The 24,207-nt window shown below is 41.1% G+C and overlaps 1 protein-coding gene across 4 annotated transcripts in view; it reads right to left on the bottom strand.

Annotated features, from left to right (window-relative positions):
* Positions 1-10,191: 10,191 nt before the first annotated feature.
* Positions 10,192-24,207, bottom strand: part of ggt1b (gamma-glutamyltransferase 1b) — a 136,500-nt gene continuing 122,484 nt past the window's right edge. For all 4 annotated transcript variants that reach the window (XM_058052056.1, XM_058052037.1, XM_058052064.1 and 1 more), the window contains 12 exons: positions 23,013-23,207; positions 20,564-20,694; positions 20,379-20,468; positions 19,340-19,532; positions 19,103-19,263; positions 16,383-16,532; positions 14,119-14,255; positions 13,735-13,922; positions 13,543-13,670; positions 13,349-13,461; positions 11,875-11,988; positions 10,192-10,635 (listed from right to left, as the gene is read on the bottom strand). In XM_058052056.1, the coding sequence (XP_057908039.1) occupies positions 10,489-10,635; positions 11,875-11,988; positions 13,349-13,461; positions 13,543-13,670; positions 13,735-13,922; positions 14,119-14,255; positions 16,383-16,532; positions 19,103-19,263; positions 19,340-19,532; positions 20,379-20,468; positions 20,564-20,694; positions 23,013-23,207 (1,747 nt within the window). In that variant the 3' untranslated portion in view covers positions 10,192-10,488. The remainder of the gene's footprint in view (positions 10,636-11,874; positions 11,989-13,348; positions 13,462-13,542; positions 13,671-13,734; positions 13,923-14,118; positions 14,256-16,382; positions 16,533-19,102; positions 19,264-19,339; positions 19,533-20,378; positions 20,469-20,563; positions 20,695-23,012; positions 23,208-24,207) is intronic.

A 24,207-nucleotide genomic window follows, 5' to 3' on the forward strand; every position in this document is an offset into this window, starting at 1 on the left:
CCAGTACCCCCCCACCCCCACGACCCTCATGAGGAAAAAACAGTAGAAAATGAATGAATGTATTACAATGTTAGCACAGATGCTATTGATGGTCTCTATGTTATATGTTGTGGCTTTCCAGTAGAGACGACTGACGGAATCTGTGGTGGTTTGGGGGGACGGGGGGAAGTGTGCGGGGGTCTACTGAGAGCTATTCTAGTTTATAAAAATTCTGAGCTGCACTCATGCAAAAACCTTAATCTTGCCCCTGAGATAAAAAGCCTATCATGCAAGCTATGTTTGCATAATCTTCACTGTGAGCATGAACCTGTGCTATACTTAATAAGGGAGATTGGCTGCATGAGAATGTGAGTGACGCCATATTTACACCCAGGGTCATACACGTCTCACAGCAGATGTCCAGGGATACGGGGCAACAAGCCGTGCCGGGATCTTCATGTATGTTGTTGTTGTTGTTGTTGTTGCCAATGAAGAGAAAAGTCATGCACTGAGCTTGATAGCGCCATACTTTGAAATTAAATGAGCACATTTGGCCTTCTGCTCTCTGGGGAGTTTTTGTGCTCTGACATCTGTGTTTGTTGCGCTGCAGGGAGAGGGAAAGTATCTTGGCTGTATCGCTCGAACATTAGCCTACTTTTACTCCTCTGCTGCTACATCGTCACATCGTTTTTACACGTATTTGCTGCTGTCAGTATATGCGCTGACAACACTATTATTGTATTAATTCCACATGCAATAACATAACACGGCCCTTCTCTTTTTAATTACCACTGTTTTCTCGATAGCAAGGAAGCTAACAAGCTAAATAGCCGAAGAGAGTCATGGTTGCTCATGTTGACGTCACTTTACATGCTCAATTCTGACGTAAACAGGAGTAACATGAAAAAGCTGACATGTTGATATTCATTCATTCATTCATTTTCTACCGCTTTTTCCTCACGAGAGTCGTGGGGGGTGCTGGAGCCTATCCCAGCTGTCTTCGGGCGAGAGGCGGGGTACACCCTGGACTGGTGGCCAGCCAATCACAGGGCACATATAGACAAACAACCATTCACACTCACATTCATACCTATGGACAATTTGGAGTCGCCAATTAACCTAGCATGTTTTTGGAATGTGGGAGGAAACCGGAGTACCCGGAGAAAACCCACGCATGCACAGGGAGAACATGCAAACTCCACACAGAGATGGCCGAGGGTGGAATCGAACCCTGGTCCTCCTAGCTGTGAGGCATGTTGATATTAATAACTACTAATAACACAAAGGTTTGCCTCCAATTATGGATGGCGTTTTCTTAAATATATACATACAGCCGTGCCTCGCCACATTGCTGTTTGAATTTCGCAGCTTCACACAGTGTTTCAAAAATATATTAATTAAAAAATCATGCTGTTTTGTGGTTGAATACGGCCTATTCGTAAAAAAAAAAAAACGATGCATAAATGATATAATTATTTAGCCTAAATTAAATGTTTAAGCATTAAAAATGTCTAAATGAACTAAAACACAAATACAAGGAATTTAAAAATGCATTCAAGTTGTGAATGCAATTTTCTACACTGGTCACTAGATGTCAGCAATGTTACTTTTTCTCACAAAAGGCTCAATAAGAATGACATAATAATCATAATGGGCAGCACGGTGACCGAGTGGTTAGCGCGCAGACCTCACAGCTAGGAGACCCGGGTTCAATTCCACCCTCGGCCATCTCTGTGTGGAGATGCATGCATGGGTTTTCTCCGAGTACTCCGGTTTCCTCCCACATTCCAAAAATTGGCGACTCCAAATTGTCCATAGGTATGAATGTGAGTGTGAATGGTTGTTTGTCTATATGTGCCCTGTGATTGGCTGGCCACCAGTCCAGGGTGTACCCCGCCTCACGCCCGAAGACAGCTGGGATAGGCTCCAGCAGCCCCCACGACCCTCGTGAGGAAAAGCGGTAGAAAATGAATGAATGAATGAATAATCATAATAACAACACAGGCTATTATTGCATAACCCGTGCCACGCTAAAACTCAACTCTGAACCGCCAATGTCACTTCCTGTCCTCAGCACATGGACAATATTGTGTAATAGGAGTGTAAATGTGACTATATTGCTGTTATAACATATCTAGAGGGCTATAATAATGTTTACAAATGTCTTCCAAAACTCCAAATAGATTTCCAGATAGGAATCCTATTTGGCGGAAATTCAGTTGGATCTGGAACCAATTGAACGTGACTGGACAGATCAGGCAAGGGCCCCAAAAAAGAAAATGGGCGTAGATGTGGATAAAGCTGCTTATTGCAAAATGTGAGGGATTTATTGACACATAGTGTCATTCGTATGAATTAATAATAATTTTGCCTTTAAAAAACTATTAAAATTAGCATGCCTTAGACAAACATTTTCTCCATGCTGTTTGATTGTAGATCTCCAGTCTGTGTGGATGCAACAGAGCGACACACCAGCCTCAGGGAGCAGAGTGGCCCATTTACTGTAACTCCAGTGGTGCACACACATGCCAACATACACACACTGGAAGCTATTGCAGTTCATTTTTCAGCCGGTAATATACTGTATTAATGGAATATTGTTGTTGGCAATGCATTGTGGGCTTCCTGCATCGGATTCAACGATTAATCCCAAAAATAATAATCAATCGATTAATCATGTTGTCAGTTGTGTTCCTTAGAAAAACTATGGCGAAATCAACTAGTCACCATGGAAACACATGTGCAGACCATAATGTGTATTCGCAGAAAAAAACAAAAACGAAGGAAAATGCTGAAAGAAATCCATGAAATCACAACAAAAATACTAAAAGAGTCTACCTTATATTTGGCATCATTTGCTGACTATGACTGATTTGTCCAATCACACGTGACGACCATATTGCTAAACGTTGCATCCATATTAGCAACTGAACAGTTTGCTATGACTGAAAGATTCATTAACATCTTAAATATTTAACCACGTCACGGCTGGAAGAAAGAAAGGTGCGTATCATATGACCCCCCTCACGCCCACCCCTGCACCCCCCAAACATGCTGGACTGGCATCAATAATAGACTCATAATGAACTCAGTGCTCCAGTGATCCACATCCAATTATCAAGTATGGATTGATAATGGCTGTCATTGTTAGCTCGTTTATAAAGGCCTGAAACCTGAAGATGCTGTTTGTGACTACAATAAATTATACATCATACTGTACCTTGCAGAGAGGTATTGGACAATATGCTTATTATAGACACAGGCATGGGTAGGTGACCATGAGGCAAAGGCTAGATTATTAAGAACTATTTATTGACACAGAGGACGCAATTCTACAATATAAAAACGATAATAAACTGTCATTAAATTAATTAGGGAAACAAAATGTATTATTTGTAGTATTTTAATAACATTGTAATTAAATATGTGTTTAATCGTAATTGAATTATATTTCTGCCATTTTATGTTACATGATGGATCATTGTATTGAAGTATGAGAATAATATACGTAAAAATGGGCTCAATGTCGCCCTCCTGTGGTTAAATTTTAGAACACCCGCATGAAGGTGAAACAGTATTGGTGGAAGTCCAGTAAAAATGTTGATTATTTGTGTGTTTCTTTCGGCTTTTCGTAATAAAGAAATAAATAATAAAGAAAAAATATATATATGAAAAAATACAATAATTTGATTGAATTCAATTTAACATAAAAAAAACTAAAAATGTGCTAAATGCCTCCCTCTTGTGGTGAAGTTTCAGAAAACCCACGTCAACTCGACATTGGAAAGGAGCGTCACTGGGGGGGTGAACATATGGAAGCAAAGTCCGGACCTCAGAGCAGCTGCAGGCACGGGAGCCATGAGTTAGAAACCTCTTCCACTACACAATACATAGGGGCCAGGTAGAAGATATGCATTCCTTCTCAGTAATTCCAGCTTGTAGTTATTGTACTTAGTATCTTATCCACTTGTCTTTGTCTATTTACATTTTACATTATTTACATTCCATCCTATTGGAGGCGACCCAAGGTCCACATGTGGTCCCTTGGAGACACTTTGGACACCCTTGGTTTGCTGGGAAGCAAGGGAGGCGGGTCTAAACGCTGCCTTCTTAGCACTGTTGCTCCCCAGGAGTTGGGCTGTATTGGCCACATGGCGCAATTCACAATCAATATTATTGTAATAAAATGACCAGTGAGACTGAAGTGAAATAGCAGTTAGTTGAGTTATGTAAACATTTTAGCAGTAATGGGTTACGACTTCCATATGTGCATTAAATAAACAAGGAAATGCATTAAATTGTTAAAAAACAAGCTAAAAATGTTGGAATATATAAAATATTGCCTGTATAATCAATAATTGATTTATTTGTATTATTTTCAAAGTGGAAAATGACATTAATTCAATTCCTGGACAGACTTTGTTTGACATTAAAGACATATTATCATAATTCTATTTAGTTTTCATATCTTCAGCAACTTAAACAAGCCTTTAATAAACATTAAAAAAACAAGGAAATGGGTAAAATCTTGAAAAAACAAGCTAAAAATGTTGAAATATATAAAATATTGCCTGTATAATCAATAATTTATTTATTTGTATTATTTTCAAAGTGGAAAATGACATTAATTAAATTCCTGGACAGACTTTGTTTGACATTAAATACATATTATCATAATTCTATTTAGTTTTCATATCTTCAGCAACTTAAACAAGCCTTTAATAAACAAGGAATTGCATTAAATCATGAAAAAACAAGCTACAAATGTTGAAATATACAAAATCTTGCCTGTATAATCAATAATTAATTTATTCACTTTATTTCTAAAGTAAAAAATGACATTAATTCAATTCCTGGACAGACTTTGTTTAACATTAAGGACGTATTATCATAATTCTATTTAGTTTTCATATCTTCAGCACCTCAAACAAGCCTTGCAGTACAAATAGCATCCACAGGGTGGGCCCATATATTGTGCATGTAATCCCCCCCCCCCCAATCCAATCCATACCGTACACGGTAACTCCCTCCTCCAGGGATGTTCTCCTGCAGGTGGCTCGGCAGTAGATGGCGCCATTGCAGTTCTTCTGTGCACATGTGTGGTCTATCCTCAAAGCATGGGCCTGGGTGGAGGCTCTGTGGTCACAGTTAGAAACAAAACAGGTTAGTTCCTTATTGGATGTCTTCAAGCCGACGCCCGAATAATGTGTCTCCCCAGGCAAGGTGACAGTCTTTAACTTCAGAGAGACAATCCCTGGGAAATGTAAACACAACCTCTTAGATGACTGCCCTGCCACAAGCAAACAAGTAACAGGTAGCTTGTCAATCAATCAGCTGTTTTGATGAAGCCTATTTTCAATATTCTTACCTCCCAGATAGTCCGTGGATCGGCGTTCCGGGAGAGCTGCGAGGCTACGAAGTCCTTCACAAGCAGTATGGCAGGCTGTCGTGGGCCAAACTGTTTGAGGAGGCCATCAGACTCACCAAGGAGGGCATCCCCGTGCCTCCTATTCTTGACAAGTCCTTTCACTTCCCTGCTGTCAAAAGCAAAGTGGAAAGTTCAGCACTCTGGTATTCCAAATATTTGTGTACAGTATTACAAACAGTATTTAATTATTTTTTTTTTTTAATACAGCTCTACAATGGAGGATCACATTATTATTATTATTTGCACATTATTAACTACAAATAGACATGTAAAACACAACACTATTAAAAATAATGAAATGTATATTAGGCTACCTTCAGGGGGAATAGCTTACCAAAGGACCCCCCCTCCCACCCCCCAACACACTCTACAATCACCTTTGGCTAGTAGTAAGTACTAATTTCTGTTAATTAATGGTTAATGAACGTGTTCATACAATTTCAATTCATTGTTAAATTATCATAAAAAGTAGAGAAAATCCCCTCTGGGAGTTTACACGGTGCAATAAGTACAATAAATGTACATATAAAATATTACTATTATTATTATTAGTTACAATTGGTACAGCCTAGCTATAAAAAGACACTCCCTCATCCCTACATTGGCCATGAAATATGTTTAAAAACATATTAGTATGAGTATAAATGTGATGTACATGTATAAATGTGATAATTACATTTATACATGTACATGTTATAATAATAATAACAATAATATACAGAAATATTTGAATGCTGTACTAAGGTATGTAAGGTAGGTACTAAGGTATACCAAGAGTAGTAGTGATAAATATTTTTCATCACTACACTACATCATCACTACATTAATACATTAAAAACGCCACCGTGATACATCATCCCTTATATATATATAATTTATTATATTATATTATTATTCCATATATATATTATTGAAGTAAAATAAATGGTAAAAACAATAGAGAATGTCCTCTCTGCAAAGAAATCAAGTGTAATATGTTATTTTAACTATTATGTCATGTACATAGGCTGCACAGTGGACAAGTGAATGCAAGCAGGGCGCCCCCAGCGGGCGGCGGAGGGACGTGCATTAAGGCGTCCCCCAAAGGAACAGTCCAGGCGTCGACCACCCTCACCCGATAGGATCCTCAGATCCTCCATTTCTAACGTCCCACCTAAGAATGTGACATTTGTAATACTATTTAATTTATTTGACGTCTTATATGTTCTTTATACCCACCAGCAGCTTTAATGTCTTCAATTAATTGCTGTCCAATCTCGCCGCTGTAGAAGGCGTCCGCCCCTTGCTTGGTAATGGTTTCCATGCTTGCAGCCAGTTGAGGAAACTTCATCACGTCTCCTGTCTTCAGAATGCTCTTCAGAATGATTTTTTTCAAATGGAATCAATTGGAATCAATTGGAATCAATTGGAATCAATTGGAATCAATTGGAATCAATTGGAATCAATTGGAATCAATTGGAATCAATTGGAATCAATTGGAATCAATTGGAATCATTCATTCATTCATTCATTCATTCATTCATTTTCTACCGCTTTTCCTCACGAGGGTCGCGGGGGGTGTTGGAGCCTATCCCAGCTGTCTTTGGGCGAGAGGCGGGGAACACCCTGGACTGGTCGCCAGCCAATCACAGGGCACATATAGACAAACAACCATTCACACTCACATTCATACCTATGGACAATTTGGAGTCGCCAATTAACCTAGCATGTTTTTGGAATGTGGGCGGAAACCGGAGTACCCGGAGAAAACCCACGCATGCACGGGGAGAACATGCAAACTCCACACAGAGATGGCCGAGGGTGGAATTGAACCCTGGTCTCCTAGCTGTGATGTCTACGCGCTAACCACTCGACCGCCGTGCCACCAATTGGAATCAATTGGATCATTTAATTTACAAAGAGGAAATGTGCTGCATTTATTTGTATTTTAAATAAGGGATGGTATTTTACAGGTCATAATGTACATGACATTCATTCATTCATTTTCTACCGCAGTGGTGCTGGAGCCTATCCCAGCTGTCTTCAGGCGAGAGGCGGGGTACACCCTGGACTGGTGGCCAGCCAATCACAGGGCACATATAGACAAACAACCATTCACACTCACACTCATACCTATGAACAATTTGGAGTGGCCAATTAACCTAGCATGTTTTTGGAATGTGGGAGGAAGCCGGAGTACCCGGAGAAAACCCACGCATGCACGGGGAGAACATGCAAACTCCACACAGAGATGGTCGAGGGTGGAATTGAACCCTGGTCTCCTAGCTGTGAGGTCTGCGCGCTAACCACTCGACCGATCTGTTCTAAAAGTGTGGCCTTCATTTCTTAAGACTTTGTACATATACAAAAAAAACTTCATAAAAGAATTACAAAAATGTTGTAGTATTTTTCTTTTAGTATTTAGTATGTTTTTTTACTTAGTCCAAAATATTAGCATTCGCAATTAGCAATCGCGTAAAATAGTTTGCTGTGACTTTTAACAAGTGACATCTTCGTCCAAACGACCTGGTCTACGGTCTGGTCTAATTACAACAACACATCATCAGTAGGATAAAACTAACCTTTCTCATGCCAGTTTAATCCCACCACACTCTGTTCTACTAATACAAAGTCCAAAAATGAAAATATTAGCATATATTTTTCTAATATTATATCAGTACCCTGCAATATAGTTCCCTTTCATTACTTCAACTGTTTAATTTGTAGCATTTTTAGACTACAGTGGATTGAAAACGGAGCGGCATGGTGGACGAGTGGTTAGCGCGTAGGCCTCACAGCTAGGAGGACCAGGATTCGATTCCACCCTCGGCCATCTCTGTGTGGAGTTTGCATGTTCTCCCCGTGCATGAGTGGGTTTTCTCCGGGTACTCCGGTTTCCTCCCACATTCCAAAAACATGCTAGGTTAATTGGCAACTCCAAATTGTCCATAGGTATGAATGTGAGTGTGAATGGTTGTTTGTCTATATGTGCCCTGTGATTGGCTGGCGACCAGTCTAGGGTGTACCCCGCCTTACGCCCGAAGACAGCTGGGATAGGCTCCAGCACCCCCCGCGACCCTCGTGAGGAAAAGCGGTAGAAAATGAATGAATGAATGAATGCAGGGTTAATTGGCCACTCCAAATTGTCCATAAGTATGAATGTGAGTGTGAATGGTTGTTTGTCTATATGTGCCCTGTGATTGGCTGGCCACCAGTCCAGGGTGTACGCCGCCTCTCGCCTGAAGACAGCTGGGATAGGCTCCAGCACCCCCGCAACCTTGTTCCTTGTCCTATAAAAGGTGTTCTCTTTGGTAATAAAGTGGAACACACCTTCCCCGTGTATATTCCCTGCAGCCAGTCAGCAAACAAAGCATTTTTACTACAGTATTCTATTTGCTGCTACTTTCAAAACAACCATAGTGTAGTATTGTGGCTATGTAGGTATTGATCCCGTTTGCTCTTCTTCTACATATAACTGTGATCTGCAATAATCTCCTCCATGCCCCGTCTTGCTTCAGGTGCTGAAGAGACTGAAGGAAGCACAAGCAATACATTGCAGTTGAGACTTATTATAAATAAGTAATGATTTCTTAAGTGGATTCCGCTGCCTTTTTTCCTGGGAGGCGGTGGATTTGATACACATTTTATTCCCGTGTATGGCGCAGGAAAATAAACCTGTCAGGGTCAATAGCAGCTAGTGAAATAAGTGGAAGTGTGCTGGAGTGTTGACACAACTGAATTTGGACACGCATTTGTCATGATGTCACAGAAATCTGAAAAACAGAAAACTGTCGCAAGCGTTTCATATTTCTGTGTTGCATAAGTGTCAGCAGAAAAAAAAAACTGACTGGGATTAATTGGGCCTCGGAGGCTCCAATTGTCTGCTTTTTTTGTCCTCTTAATAACTAATGGCTAAGACACTCAACAAGTGAAGATTTTATTCAGTCCGGCGGCAGCCTTATGGGGGCTTTGGAAAAATATTCATATGCTCTTTCATCAAGCATTAAAAGATGTTGTTTGGATTGCTGGAGCATATTTGATGAGAAAGAAGCAAGAACATTTTGGTGAGGGTCTGGATAAGGGTGAAGATTAGTCTACTATTTATTTAGTAAATGAGTAGATGCATCTTAATTTAAAGTGTTTATATTTTAAGTCATGTTAATTAGATAAATATTGCTTGAGGTGCTGTTGTAGTGTTGATGTTTGGAGTTGTTGGAACCCTTAATTAATTACCTGAGGTGTTCTATTGTATTTAAAAAAAATGGGTGATTTGGCATCCGTTCTTTAGTGTACTATATTGGGTACACTGGAGGTATTGGACCTCTCCCCAGCAGGCTTTGCTCAAAGGCCGGGGTACTTCATAGTCGCGTACAACACCGTACTGCGACCTTGCGAAACAATCATGCATTGTTTGCAATAAAGCGTGTACGCTCGTGTACACTCGTGTACGCTCGTGTACGCTCGTGTACGCTCCGCCGGGGCTTCCAACTAGGTGGCGCTGTTTTTTTTACAAATTTCCCCACTGAGGGATGAATAAAGGCATATCTTAATCTTAATCTTACGCTCATTACATTTGGCTGAGCACCAACTTTGTGAACACTGCAAAGTCGCAGGTATGCTCAACGGAGACTTGAACCCAGATCTTCCAGATCATCATGTCTTGAATGTCATAGCTTTCAAATATTTTGAAGTGTTGGGGATTTCCTTTCTTTGTCCAAACTTTGAGAGATTTTAAAATGTATCCAAACCAAGATTTGATCAAGGATTGATAAACGTCCAGTTCTGTTCACTGTGGATATCACATGGTCACATTTTAATGGTCTTTTTGACAGCAGTAATGATTTACAAAAAGGTCTTCATAAATAGCGAGGAATGGTTGGACAGAAGTTCACGGGGGCGGCTGTGCTTTAAACATTCATGGTCTGACCATAACGAGGTGATCAAGATACAGCAGATCATTTTAGTTTTGGTCCTGAGGCTTCAGTTGTTAGACGTTTGTTAGAAAAACATAATTCTGCTCATGAAATGATTGACAGAACATACGAGTGTTGAGTCTCTGGTGTCAATCTCCAATCTACTGCACAAGAGTGGTGTTGGTGACCTCAGTAGCCCGCGGCGTACGACCACTTGCGAGGGTCCGACTCAGCGTGGAGTCCGTCGTTGTAACGAACCACCGCCTGCACCACGGCTCCGGTCGACTTGAGGTACGACGTCTCGTGGTTCTTATTTGCCAAACCGGCCATGATGTTCTGTAAAGAAAGAAAACAAAATCAAGTAGGATGGAAGTGCATTAGCCACATGCACCATTAGCCACATGGATGAAATGTATAGTAGAGGTATGATGCAACAGTGGCATTTCAATGATGTTCTAACTTAAAAATGGAGTAGGGATGGAGGACAAAGAAGCCATAAAACTACCACTTCCACACACAATGAGAGGAGAGCGTCTTTTCACTTTATCATGCCGGACATGCTATAGCTGACTCCTTGCAGTGTGACTGTAGGCTAACTCCCATACCTTATCATTCATTCATTCATTCATTTTCTACCGCTTATAGTCACGAGGGTCGCAGGGATGCTGGAGCCTATCCCAGCTGTCTTCGGGCGAGAGGCGGGGTACACCCTGGACGGGAAGAACATGCAAACTCCGCACAGAGATGACTGAGGGTGGAATTGAACTCGGGTCTCTTAGCTGTGTGGCACTGAACACTCGTCCACCGTGCAGTCACATATACCTTTTGTCTTTCAATATTATTTGAATAATAATACGCTATAGTAAACCACAAGACATTGATTATTTATGAATTCATTCATTCATTCATTCATTTTCTACCGCTTATAGTCACGAGGGTCGAAGGGGTGCTGGAGCCTATCCCAGCTGTCTTCGGGCAAGAGGCGGTGGCCAGCCAATCACAGGGCACATATAGACAAACAACCATTCACACTCACATTCATACCTATGGACAATTTGGAGTCACCAATTAACCTAGCATGTTTTTGGAATGTGGGAGGAAACTGGAATACCCGGAGAAAACCCACGCATGCACGGGAAGAACATGCAAATTCCGCACAGAGATGACTGAGGGCGGAATTGAACTCTGGTCTCCTAGCTTTGTGCGCTAAACACTCACCACCGTGCAGTCACATATATCTTTTGTCTTTCAATATTATTTGAATAATAATACGCTATAGTAAACCACAAGACAGTGATTATTTATGAATTAATTCATTTGGGAAAAAACGCAATAGAGCCAGGGAGTCATAATCAAACAGCAATATTGCGATGGACGACTGTATGTGTAGAAAGTGGAAGAAATACACAACAACGCTTCTTGAAGAGGCACAACAATGGACAACACAGCTCATTAGCATTAAAGCAACAGACACACAAAACAACACGGTCCCAGACTGTCTACAACACACTAATGTGGTACATCTGAGACATATTTATGAGACCATTAACATGACTTCCTGTTTGTTCTGCTCACTTTGTCGAAGTCGTGCTCTGCGACAGTGGAGTTGGGGCTCAGCTGGTTGTGTAGCCTCGGGTCGGACACAGCTTTCTTCAAATCGTATTCAAAGAACAGCGCCTTCAGAATCACCTATGAAACACAGATGATAATGTCAACTTCTCCTGTTCAGACACGGTCTCAAGTTCTTGTTTTTTAATGCACAAGATTAGACACATGCAATCCAGATAATGATATGTAAATGTTACACTTAGGGGGAAAAAGTGGGCTAATAAATTGACAATAAAAGCATAAATACTGCGGATTTCAGAAAACAACAGATGGAATGATACAGCACTCTACAAGAAGCAATGAAGTCTGTAAAATTAAATAATTTAAAAAAAATTCAAAAAATTGTTACAACTATAATGATGAAAATGGTAATACTAATGATGATTATAATAATGGTGATAATAATAATAACAATAATAATGGTAATAATGATAAAGATTATAACAATAATGATAATAATGATAATAATAATAATATTACAATGGCACGGCGGTCTAGTGGTTAGCGCACAGACCTCACAGCTAGGAGACCAGGGTTCAATTCCATCCATCCGTTCATTTTAAGTACAAGTAAAGGTGATTGGATATTCCGCCTTTATTTATGCGTTATACTTAAGGTGGGCTATACTAGTAAACAGAATAAAACATACAGGATAAAGACTTATGCTAACAAAAAAATAGCACACAAAGGTTCTAAATTCAAATGAAACTCTCTCCAATTACAACAAAAAATATATTGTAGAATATTAGAATATTTTTCCCAAATTAATTCATTCATAAATAATCACTGTCTTGTGGTTTACTATAGCGTATTATTATTCAAATAATATTGAAAGACAAAAGGTATATGTGACTGCACGGTGACCAAGTGTTTAGCGCCACACAGCTAGGAGACCAGGGTTCAATTCCACCCTCGGCCATCTCTGTGTGGAGTTTGCATGTTCTCCCCGTGCATGCGTGGGTTTTCTCCGGGTACTCCGGTTTCCTCCCACATTCCAAAAACATGCTAGGTTAATTGGCCACTCCAAATTGTCCATAGGTATGAATGTGAGTGTGAATGGTTGTTTGTCTATATGTGCCCTGTGATTGACTGGCGACCAGTCCAGGGTGTACCTCGCCTCTCACCCAAAAGACAGCTGGGATAGGCTCCAGCGCCCCCGCGACCCTCGTGAGGAAAAGCGGTAGAAAATGAATGAGTGAATGAATGAATATTACAATAATAATAATAATAACGGGAAAACAAGACTGTGGCATGAACATGATTATATCTTGCAAATAAGCTTTATAAGCTTTTGGGCTTGTGATCAGATAGTTGAATACAAATGTAAATAATGGAAATATTTTGATTGATGTAAGAAATGCACTGTAATGTTTCATATATTTTCCCAAATAAAATAAAATAAAATGCATCAACGTGGCTTAACAGGTTAACCAAGGCTTACCTGAGTAATGGAGGTGGTGATCTTTGTGCCACCTGATCCTCCCACCACCATCTTAACCTGGTGATTTTTGTCAAAGAGGATGGTTGGACACATGGAGGACATGGGCCTTTTCCCTTTGAACAGAATTTCAATATCATGTTACCTTTAAATATTATTTACTGGATATATATATATATTTTTTTTTTTACACTTACCTGGCCTGATGAAGTTGCTGGGCGAAGGAGGTACTCCAAAGCCATTCGTGATGTGCGGCGAGCTGAAGTCGTCCATTTCGTTGTTGAGGAGTATCCCCGTTGATCTGGACATGACTTTGGAGCCCAAACTGAAGAAGAAACAACAACAACCATTAAGACCTTCTAATGCAGCTGTGGTGAAGGAGGTCCTACAATTGGTTGATGGTGCTGGTGGCCGCCACGGCACTGCCATCCTCAGCTACCACGGACAGATGAGATGTCCCCTGGTTGTCAGGGAGGTAGAACTCCGGCTCGTAGTAATTCATATGGTGAGTTGTATCATCTGTGATCTTTGCTCGGATGTCGTCGGCGTAGGCTTGCGAGGTGATGTTCTGGATGAGCTTTGAAGAATATTAAGAGAGAGGTTATGCGTGCATTCAAAATTCAAACGTTCCGAGAAGGGAATTTCACCTGGAATCCAAATATCTCTAAGTTGATCCGAGTAATATATTATACCTCTGCTACTCTGTCATGTACTGATTAGCACATTCTGGGAAAACTTGTGAAAGAGCATCAAATGATTGACAGGCACTTTACATTAGTGATGTTGAGGAACGCAGGGTCTCCCAGCAAGGTCCTTTTTGCGTAGGCGAAGCGAAAAGCCTCAATGATGCGGTGGTAAGTTAGGATCTTTTTCTCGCTGCTGGCCAAGCTGTCTGACGTCAAGTTGTACCCTGTTGAAAGAAAAACGATTCAAATCCGAGCTTCAGTCTTCATCATCAAACTCAGGTGAAGCGAATTCCAGCTCAAACACATTTGACCTCAACTTGCCCTTGTGTGTTTATTTGGGCTCCCAGCTGACAAGTCGCAGAACGAAGGTCGACCGGACTCATTTTTACGCTTTTCGGCTGTCAAACCCAGCCAGGAAAAGTTGGAGCTCATCAGCGGGAATAAAGTTTTTGGTGGGCCAACTACTGTGTCAAGCCACCGCAGCTCTGACCGTGTCCAATTAGAGCTAAATTGGCCAGATTAGAGCTGGTGTGTGTGTGTGTGTGTGTGTGTGTGAGCATATGAGCGAGTGGGCCACAGTGAGTGGGTGGCCGGTCAGAGCAGAGGAAGCTTCAAAGAAATTAATTACACTGGAAAGTCATCTAGTCCACAGATACTGTCACTGTACTGGAACGGAGCTGAGGCGGCGATAGTCCCTGCCGAATGTGGTGTTCGGAAAGGAATCTGTGGTCTCTTATTGCCTTGCAAAAATAAAGAGGTATTCATTTAACCATGTGTTTATTATTGTGGTATTTATCTATTTTTTTTTACTCCTGTGCTTATTATGTAATCTACAGTATATTATTAAGCCTGGGTATGCAAAGTGTGGCCCAGGGGAAATAATTCATTTTGTACAGCTTATCTTCACGAGGATTGCAGGGTGCTGGAGCCTATCCCAGTTGTCCCTGTTGTCTCATAACACACGCATGAGTTATGTTTGTTGTTAGATAATGATAGTGATTTGACAAAGTTTAGCTTCTAAAGTTAGCTATCGCTGAATGCGTAGCTTGATAACCATGAACGCCAGTTATTTTATTTGGCCTTAACAAAAATTTCTGACAGTTTTTAAGGAGTTTAATTGATCATTATGAAAAATATAGACCTTTATTTGCTACAACTTTGTCTTTTAAAACTAACATACAGTATGCTAATGGGTGATGGTGTTCTAATATTCATTCATTCATTTTCTACCGCCTATCCCAGCTGTCTTCGGGCGAGAGGCGGGGTACACTCTGGACTTGTGGCCAGCCAATCACAGGGCACATATAGACAAACAACCATTCACACTCACATTCATACCTATGGACAATTTGGAGTCGCTAATTAACCTAGCATGTTTTTGGAATGTGGGAGGAAACCGGAGTAGCCGGAGAAAACCCACGCATGCACGGAGAGAACATGCAAACTCCACACAGAGATGAGGGTGGAATTGAACTCACGTCTCCTAGCTGTGAGGCCTGTGCGCTAACCACTCATCCGCCGAAAAAAACTTTTTAAAAAAGCAGAAAGTAATAATAAGTAATAATAAAATGTTTTAAAAATGATTAAAAATTGAATGATGATTAATCACCATTTGCAACTATGACCAAAATATGCCAATTTTCTACTGTATTTAATGAACAGAAAGATAAATGACCGGACAGGGTTATGAATATGTGTGTGTAATAACAGTTACAATAACTGTGTCTTGCTCGAGATCTTTTTGATCTGCATACTGATTTTTTGGCTTGAGCCCTTTAAATTCCGGATGCCCTTCCTGACGAATACCGATGGTGCTCATTAGTGGAGATTCGAACCCAAGGCGCCCGCTCCAAAGTCCAGGACGCTATAACCTGTGTGGTTGCTCTAGTGTGCGTTATTTACAATTTTTTTTAATTTAATAAATTAGTTACCACCGTTAATGTGTTATTTTTGATCTCCCAAATATACATAACTATAACATACTTCCTACTCATTTTTAGGCATGTTGAATCGTGGAAATGTAGACATGTGATGTACTTCCATGTAACTTGTTAAATCTGTTCAGAATAAGCATAATCATGTCTTCAACCACGATAATAAGCATTTAAGATGCATATTATATGATTGACAGTGGCACAGATGTAGTTCAAACCGCTCTTAGGTAACTTCAGTGCAACAAAGCTTGTTATTTTCAGAGTCCATTTCGCACCGTGAGTCTGTGGAGTCTTTACTTTGAGCGAGTGACTGGCAAAGGCAAGGCAGCAGCTCGACATGAAAGCACATCCTCACCCACTCAAGGTGTTTTTTTTTTTCCCAGATTTTTTTTTTTGGACAGTGCATCAAGGCTTTACCATTCAAGATGTTTAATATCAGCGAGAGCACAGGGCCGCTAGCGGGGGCATTGGGAACAGCCATGGTGTACTCCCCCACGTTCACGCTCAAAGGCTTCTCATCCAAGACGGGCACATAATCCCTCAGATCCTCCATTGTGATGATGCCGCCTATGCATGGAGAGAGACAAACGCTGTCAATGCGCTTGGACTGGAATTGCAAATACAAATCCGTCACGCTGTTAAAATTAGACGTCACAGAGCGAGTGGGGCAATGTTGTTTTCTAGCTACACGTCTTCCAGTCAACAAGAAGCAGCCTTGATTTAAACAATGATGACTAAACATATTAATGTAAACAAATGTACAGTGGAAATAGGAAGTCAACACTTGCAACTTTCTTTGGGTCCATTGTGGGTTATTTTGCAGCCACAATCAAATGCAAAGCAAAGCACAACGGAGAGTCTTGAACCAGCCATGATGTGCTATATATATCACTATATTGACACTTACTATGGTACACATTATGTCATTGGATGGTCATATTACCTCGTACTTCGGTACGAGACGCATTATAAAAAAAAAAAAAAAACCTTAAACTGTATTATGGAAAGCAGGAAGTGAACAAATGTAACAGTTACTGATTGTAAAAGTGCCAGATGGAGGGGTAGGATTTAATAAGCTTTGCTTCTTCCTACTCCTTTTGGACATGTGGAACTGGGAACTGATTATGGGATGCACTCAATTGTAATCTGATGCATGTTCAAATGAAATAAAACCATTACCATTACCATAGACGTGTGGCATAACTGTGTTCCCTACAAAGAACTACAGACTCAACCAGTGATGACATCATAGACATCATGTAGTAGCAAGCTAACAAGGATGTTTTGTGTAAAAAAAACAACACATAATTGGAGTCACGCAGTGTATTAATAACACAAGACGCATACCATATTATACAGTGCATCCGGAAAGCATTCACAGCGCTTCACTTTTTCCACATTTTGTCATGTTACAGCCTCATTCCAAACTGTATTAATTTAATCTCTTACCTCAAAATTCTACACAAAATGCTCCATTATGACAATGTGAAAAAGTTTTTTTTTTACTTTTTTGAATTTATTAAAAATAGAAAACTAAGAAATCCAATTTACATAAGTATTCACAGCCTTTGCCATGAAGCTCAAAATTGAGCTCAGGTGCATCTTTTTTCCACTGATCATCCTTGAGATCTTTCTACAGCTTAATTGGAGTCCACCTGCAGTAAATTCAGTTGATTGGACATGATTTGGAAAGGCACACACCTGTCTATATAAGGTCCCACAGTTGACTGTGCATGTCAGAGCACAAACACCAAGCATGAAGTCAAAAGAACTGTCTGTAGACCTGCGAGACAGGATTGTCTTGAGGCACAAATCTGGGGAAGGATACAGAAAAATTTCTGCTGCTTTGAAGGTCCCAATGAGCACAGTGGCCTCCATTACTCGTAAATGGAAGACGTTTGGAACCACCAGGACTCTTCCTAGAGCTGGCCGGCCTTCTAGACTGAGCGATCGGGAAAGAAGGGCCTTAGTCAGGGAGGTGACCAAGGCCCCGATGGTCACTCTGTCAGAGCTCCAGCGTTCCTCTGTGGAGAGAGGAGAGGCTTCCAGAAGGACAACCATCTCTGCAGCAATCCACCAATCAGGCCTGTATGGTAGAGTGGCCAGACGAAAGCCACTCCTTAGTAAAAAGAACATGGCAGCCTGTCTGGAATTTGCCAAAAAGCACCTGAATGACTCTCAGACCATGAGAAACAAAATTCTCTGGTCTGATGAGACAAAGATTGAACTCTTTGGTGTGAATGCCAGGCGCCATGTTTGGAGGAAACCAGGCACTGCTCATCACCAGGCCAATACCATCCCTACAGTGAAGCATGGTAGTGGCAGCATCATGCTCTGGGGATGTTTTTCAGCAGCAGGAACTGGCAGACTAGTCAGGATAGAAGGAAAAATGAATGCAGCAATATATACAGATATCCTGGATGAAAACCTGCTCCAGAGCGCTCTTGACCTCAGGCTGGGGCGAAGGTTCATTTTTCAGCAGGACAACGACCCGAAGCACACAGCCAAGATCTCAAAAGATTGGCTTCAGAACCACTCCGTGAATGTCCTGGAGTGGCCCAGCCAGAGTCCAGACTTGAATCCGATCGAACATCTCTGGAGAGATCTGAAAATGGCTGTGCACAGACGTCTCCCATCCAACCTGATGGAGCTTGAGATTTATTGCAAAGAAGAATGGGCAAAACTGCCTAAAGATAGGTGTGCTAAACTTGTGGGATCATATTCAAAAAGACTTGAGGCTGTAATTGCTGCCAAAGGTGGATCAACAAAGTATTAAGCAAAGGCTGTGAATACTTATGTAAATGTGATTTTTTTGTTTTCTATTTTTAATAAATTCAAAACATGTCAAAAAAACCTTTTTTCACATTGTCATAATGGAGTATTTTGTGTAGAATTTTGAGGTAAGAGCTTAATTTAATACAGTTTGGAATGAGGCTGTAACATAACAAAATGTAGAAAAAGTGAAGCGCTGTGAATACTTTCCGGATGCACTGTAGGTTACACTTTTTGCCTTAATCAAAACACCCGCTAACCAGGGTTTACACTAACCAAGGTTCCACTGTATCATTATTATACGGTGTACGCTGTAGCATTACATGTACAAACAAGTGTGTGTCTTAAGCTATAAAAAATACAACCTGCAGCCTGAATATCCGCCACAAGGTTCTCTGCTAGTTCTCCTTGGTAGAACGCTTCAGGCCCCTCCTCCGCTATTTTCCTGTAGGTGTTTGCAAGCACGGGGAACCTAATGGTGTCATTTTCTTTCAAGACGCCGCTGCCATTCCTGCAGAAGACCTCACTGCAAGACAGGGAATTTTAGATGGACAACAATGCTGCTTGAAAATGACAAAGTTTGCCTTTCTGACAACTCTTACCACAAGGCTGAGTCTTTGACGATGGTGTTGTTATGTTTCGACAGAGCAGAGGCAAGAGCCCTGCCTAAAGGAAAGCCATTTTCTGCCAGATCAATGCTGGGTTGGAACAAATCCTTCCAAGGAAGTTTGCCGTGACGCTTGTGGGCCAGTTCGTAACCACGGATCTCCCCTGGGACGGCCACGGATAAACCACCTAATATAAACCAATAAAAACAGCAAAATGTATTTTTTTTAATAATCATAAATAACTTATTGGGACCTATTATGCTTTTTTGACTTTTCTGACCTATAAATGCAGTTAGAATGTTGTATTCTCATGTTAAACGACGCCAAAAACTCAGATAATGAGGTTTGTGCATTAGGAAGTGAGCCCTGAAAGAAGTTTGGGATGGCTCAAAATACTGTTTCAAAAGGCGTGGTCAAACTGCTCCTTTGTGATGTCACAGAGGGGTGGATTTCCTTATATGGGCGTATCTGTAAGTCAGATAAGCTCTGTTTCTGTGTTTACGTTTACAGTGGCATTTCAATATATATTTGAATATATGGATAGAGAGGCGGCACGGTGGTCTAGTGGTTAGTGCGCAGACCTCACAGCCAGGGTTCAATTCCACCCTCGGCCATCTCTGTGTGGAGTTTGCATGTTCTCCCCGTGTATGCGTGGGTTTTCTCCGGGTACTCCGGTTTCCTCCCACAAAAACAAAAACATGCTAGGTTAATTGACGACTCCAAATTGTCCATAGATATGAATGTGAGTGTGAATGGTTGTTTGTCTATATGTGCCCTGTGATTGGCTGGTGACCAGGGTGTACCCCACCTCTCGCCCGAAGACAGCTGGGATAGGCTCCAGCACCCCCGCGACCCTCGTGTGGAAAAAGTGCTATGACATCTAGATATGAATGATGCTATGTAGCTACAATAATACAACCAAATAAAGGCCCTCAATGCATTTTTTTCACGCATATTTTTTTTTCTTCAATACAGTTTGTAGTTCAATGTCCGGTTTTTAAAGCACTAACTGGAGACTGGAGTTCCAAAATACCTCTTTGAGACAAATCAGTGCTGTTGCCAAACATATTCTGTGTGGCGTTACGAGGCGCCGTCTCCCTGGCGTCGATGGTCTCCACTCCGCCTGCGTTGCAAGTCAAGCATCAGAAAGTTTGCGAGTCAACATTTTTTTTACACGAGTTAGTCATAAAGTAAAAGCAAAGTTCATTGACTGTGTACCGGTTGAAGCATTATAGATGGTCATGAAAAGCCCTCCCCCAATGCCCATACTGTGAGCGTTCATCAGTCCCACACACAGCAAGGCGGCTATGGCGGCATCGACAGCGGATCCTCCTTTCTTCAGCATGTCACTGTCCAAACAAGCACAAATGGATTATTATTATTTCTGTAATCCATGAGATTGAATGACGCAGCTTTGAGAGGAAACATGTAAATATATGCGTGTGTGTGTGTGTGCGGCTACAGATGACTGCACGGTTCATGCATCGCTGCTTATTTTGATGCTCTGCATGCAAGTCAATTGCATCTTCCCTGAGCTTGGACATCCTTGGATAGTATGTTTCCATACAAGTCATGGAACCGTGACAAAAGGTCCCATCCTCCTAGGGGAAGTGTTGATGGATATATTTAGATCTTCCGCTACAACCATCAGAATTCTGTCATTACAAAGCTAATGTTTACTTTTGATTGGTCGTTATTGTGGTCGCAGTTTGCACGGGTATCTCTTTGTGTATCTTTAGTTAGCCATAGCCAACGTTTACATTTAAAAATAAGAGACATTTTCCGGAAAATATGGGAAATTCTGGTCTTCCACCACACATCGCTATGGACATACAGTTAAAATACTAGAAAAATATGGGAAAGTATTAAAAAACTGAGATAAAATATGGTAGTTGACAGATACATATTATTATTATTATTGTTATTTGCCCCTTTTTTCCGGGCAACAGCCCCGAATGTGGACAGAGGAGTGGACCAAATACCCTCCTGAGATATGTGCAACCTTGCCGACCAACAAGACAACAAGGGTTTCTCTACAAATGAATCAAATTACTTTATCTGTCTGTGTGTTAAAATAAACCTACCATAAGGGATGATACTTATTTTCAATACTACTAAAACCATCTGAATTATGTCTTTACACAGATAATAATAATGCTCAGTTTCAACTGGTTTGCAGTTGCATCTCTTTTTAACTCTTGGCCTCTTTTTGAGAACATTTGGTTCTTGGATGAGAACCTCCTGTCCTCAGCCAGAGAACAAAAGACGGGTTGTAGCTGTATCTTCCAGCCTGACAATGACCCAAAAAAAGGAGTAGCTCACAACCAAATAGAAAAACTGTGGTGCTGAAGTTTCGAGTAGCAAAGCAACAGCTTCAAAACTTTCAGGATTTGGATGGAAATTCCTCCTGAAATATGTGCTACTCAAAGACCGCTGACCTCTGTGCTTGCCAACAACAGCTTCTAAGACATGTTTTGCTTGGGGATTAAATATTTATTTATTTCAATCAAATGCAAATTAATTAAAGAAGATGATTTAGAGTTGTAATTATTTATTCAGTCTGTTACAACAAACCGACCTTTCTGGAATTCCTTGTTAACAGGGTTACTTATCCCCCCCCCAATTCATAGTTAAGCTTGAAATAGCTTGAACAAAGCAAAATTAGTTCTCAATCAGAAATCACTCCACATCCACACTCTTTATTGCTCTCTGGTTCGACCATATCTTACTTATTGTGTGGGAATATGGGCTAATAACTATAAAAGCAATCTTCACTCGCTAAATGTACTGCAAAAAAGGTCAGTAAGGATAATTCATAATGACGCCTACAGAGAACATACTAACTCCTTATTTCTAAAATCACAAATACTTCAACTTGCTGATATAGATAATCTTCAAACAGCTAAAATAATGCATAAGGCTAAAAAAAAACAATTAGCTAAAAATGTCATCCAATACTTCTCTACAAGAGAGGAGAAATATGATCTCAGGGAAGAAGTACATTTGAAACACTTCTATGCTAGGACTATGTTAAAAAGCCATAGCATTTCAGTATGTGGAATCAAACTATGGAATGGATTGAGTAAGGAAATCAAACAATGCACAACGATGAGCCAATTCAAGAAACAATACAAGCAGTTGATGTTTGCTAAATACAAGGATGAAGAGTCTTGAACCAGTCATGATGTGCTATATATATCACTATATTGACACTTACTACGGTACACATTATGTCATTGTATGGTCATATCACCTTGTACTTCAGTACAAGGTACATTATTAAAAAAAAAAAAACCTAGACTGTATTATGGAAAGCAGGAAGTGAACAAATGTAACAGTTTGATTGTAAAAGTACCAGATGGAGGGGTAGGATTTAATAAGCTTTGCTTCTTCCTACTCCTTTTGGACATGTGGAACTGTGAACTGATTATGGGATGCACTCAATTGTAATCTGATGCATGTTCAAATGAAATAAAACCATTACCATTACCATTACCAAATAGGTTGCATTAGTTCAAGTGTGTGAACACAATAGACAGGAACATTGAAGCCTGGTGACACGGATGTGCTCTCCTCATGCACGCACGAGTCCCTTGACAACACGTGTGTCTGTCGCAAAGAATTTCAATTGGCATGTGTGTGTGTGTGTGTGTGTGTGCACTCTCGCCTGCCGATCACCGAGCATGGGCCAGCATCCGCCGCCACAGCTGCCCTTAAGTACACTTGCTCACTTGGGCGCTTCTTTGCCCCCACGCCGAAGAAGACGCCCACAAACGTAGCCGCCGCTGCCACTAGCAGCAGCGTCAGTGCCACCGCGACCATCTTCTTCACCATCGTGAGGGTTCGGCTGCAATGATGCTGTCTGTAGCGAGAAAGTCAAGTTATTTACAAGTTGCATAAAATGTCTTCATTGCTACTTAACCGGGAGAGTGGTAATAATTTCAAAAAAGAAAACAAATCTGTCACTCATTGATTCATTTTCTACCGCTTTTTCCTCACAAGGGTCGCGGGGGTGCTGGAGCCTATCCCAACTGTCTTTGGGCGAGAGGCGGGGTACACCCTGGACTGGTGGCCAGCCAATCACAGGGCACATATAGACAAACAACCATTCACACTCACATTCGTACCTATGGACAATTTGGAGTGGCCAATTAACCTAGCATGTTTTTGGACTGTGGGAGGAAACCGGAGTACCTGGAGAAAACCCACGCATGCACGGGGAGAACATGCAAACTCCACACAGAGATGGCCGAGGGTGGAATTGAACTCAGGTCTACAAGCTGTGAGGCTCTTTTAAAATGTATTTTTCTTAAATGAATGTCCATTAAGCATGAACTATTACACCACTAGGGGGACACTACAACAATTATTCATTCATTCATTTTCTACCGCTTTTTCCTCACGAGGGTGGCGGGGGTGCTGGAGCCTATCCCAGCTGTTTTTGGGCGAGAGGCGGGGTACACCCTGGACCGGTCGCCAGCCAATCACAGGGCACATATAGACAAACAACCATTCACACTCACATTCATACCTATGGACAATTTGGAGTCGCCAATTAACCTAGCATGTTTTTGGAATGTGGGAGGAAATCGGAGTACCCGGAGAAAACCCACGCATGCACGGGGAGAACATGCAAACTCCACACAGAGATGGCCGAGGGTGGAATTGAACCCTGGTCTCCTAGCTGTGAGGTCGTGCCGCCACTGTACTCATTTATGTGAGATTTTTGTGAAGTTGCTAAGGACTTTCTAGCAGAGCTTATCAGCTGGCACTGCATCAGGTTGTTCTGTTCCAGTACATGCTAACACATCAAGAATACCATGCACTTTGAAAGTGTGCCAAAAACACCGAGCTTGAAAAGA

Source organism: Doryrhamphus excisus, chromosome 2 (genome assembly GCF_030265055.1).
Source record: "Doryrhamphus excisus isolate RoL2022-K1 chromosome 2, RoL_Dexc_1.0, whole genome shotgun sequence".
NCBI classification, from domain to species: Eukaryota; Metazoa; Chordata; class Actinopteri; order Syngnathiformes; family Syngnathidae; genus Doryrhamphus; species Doryrhamphus excisus.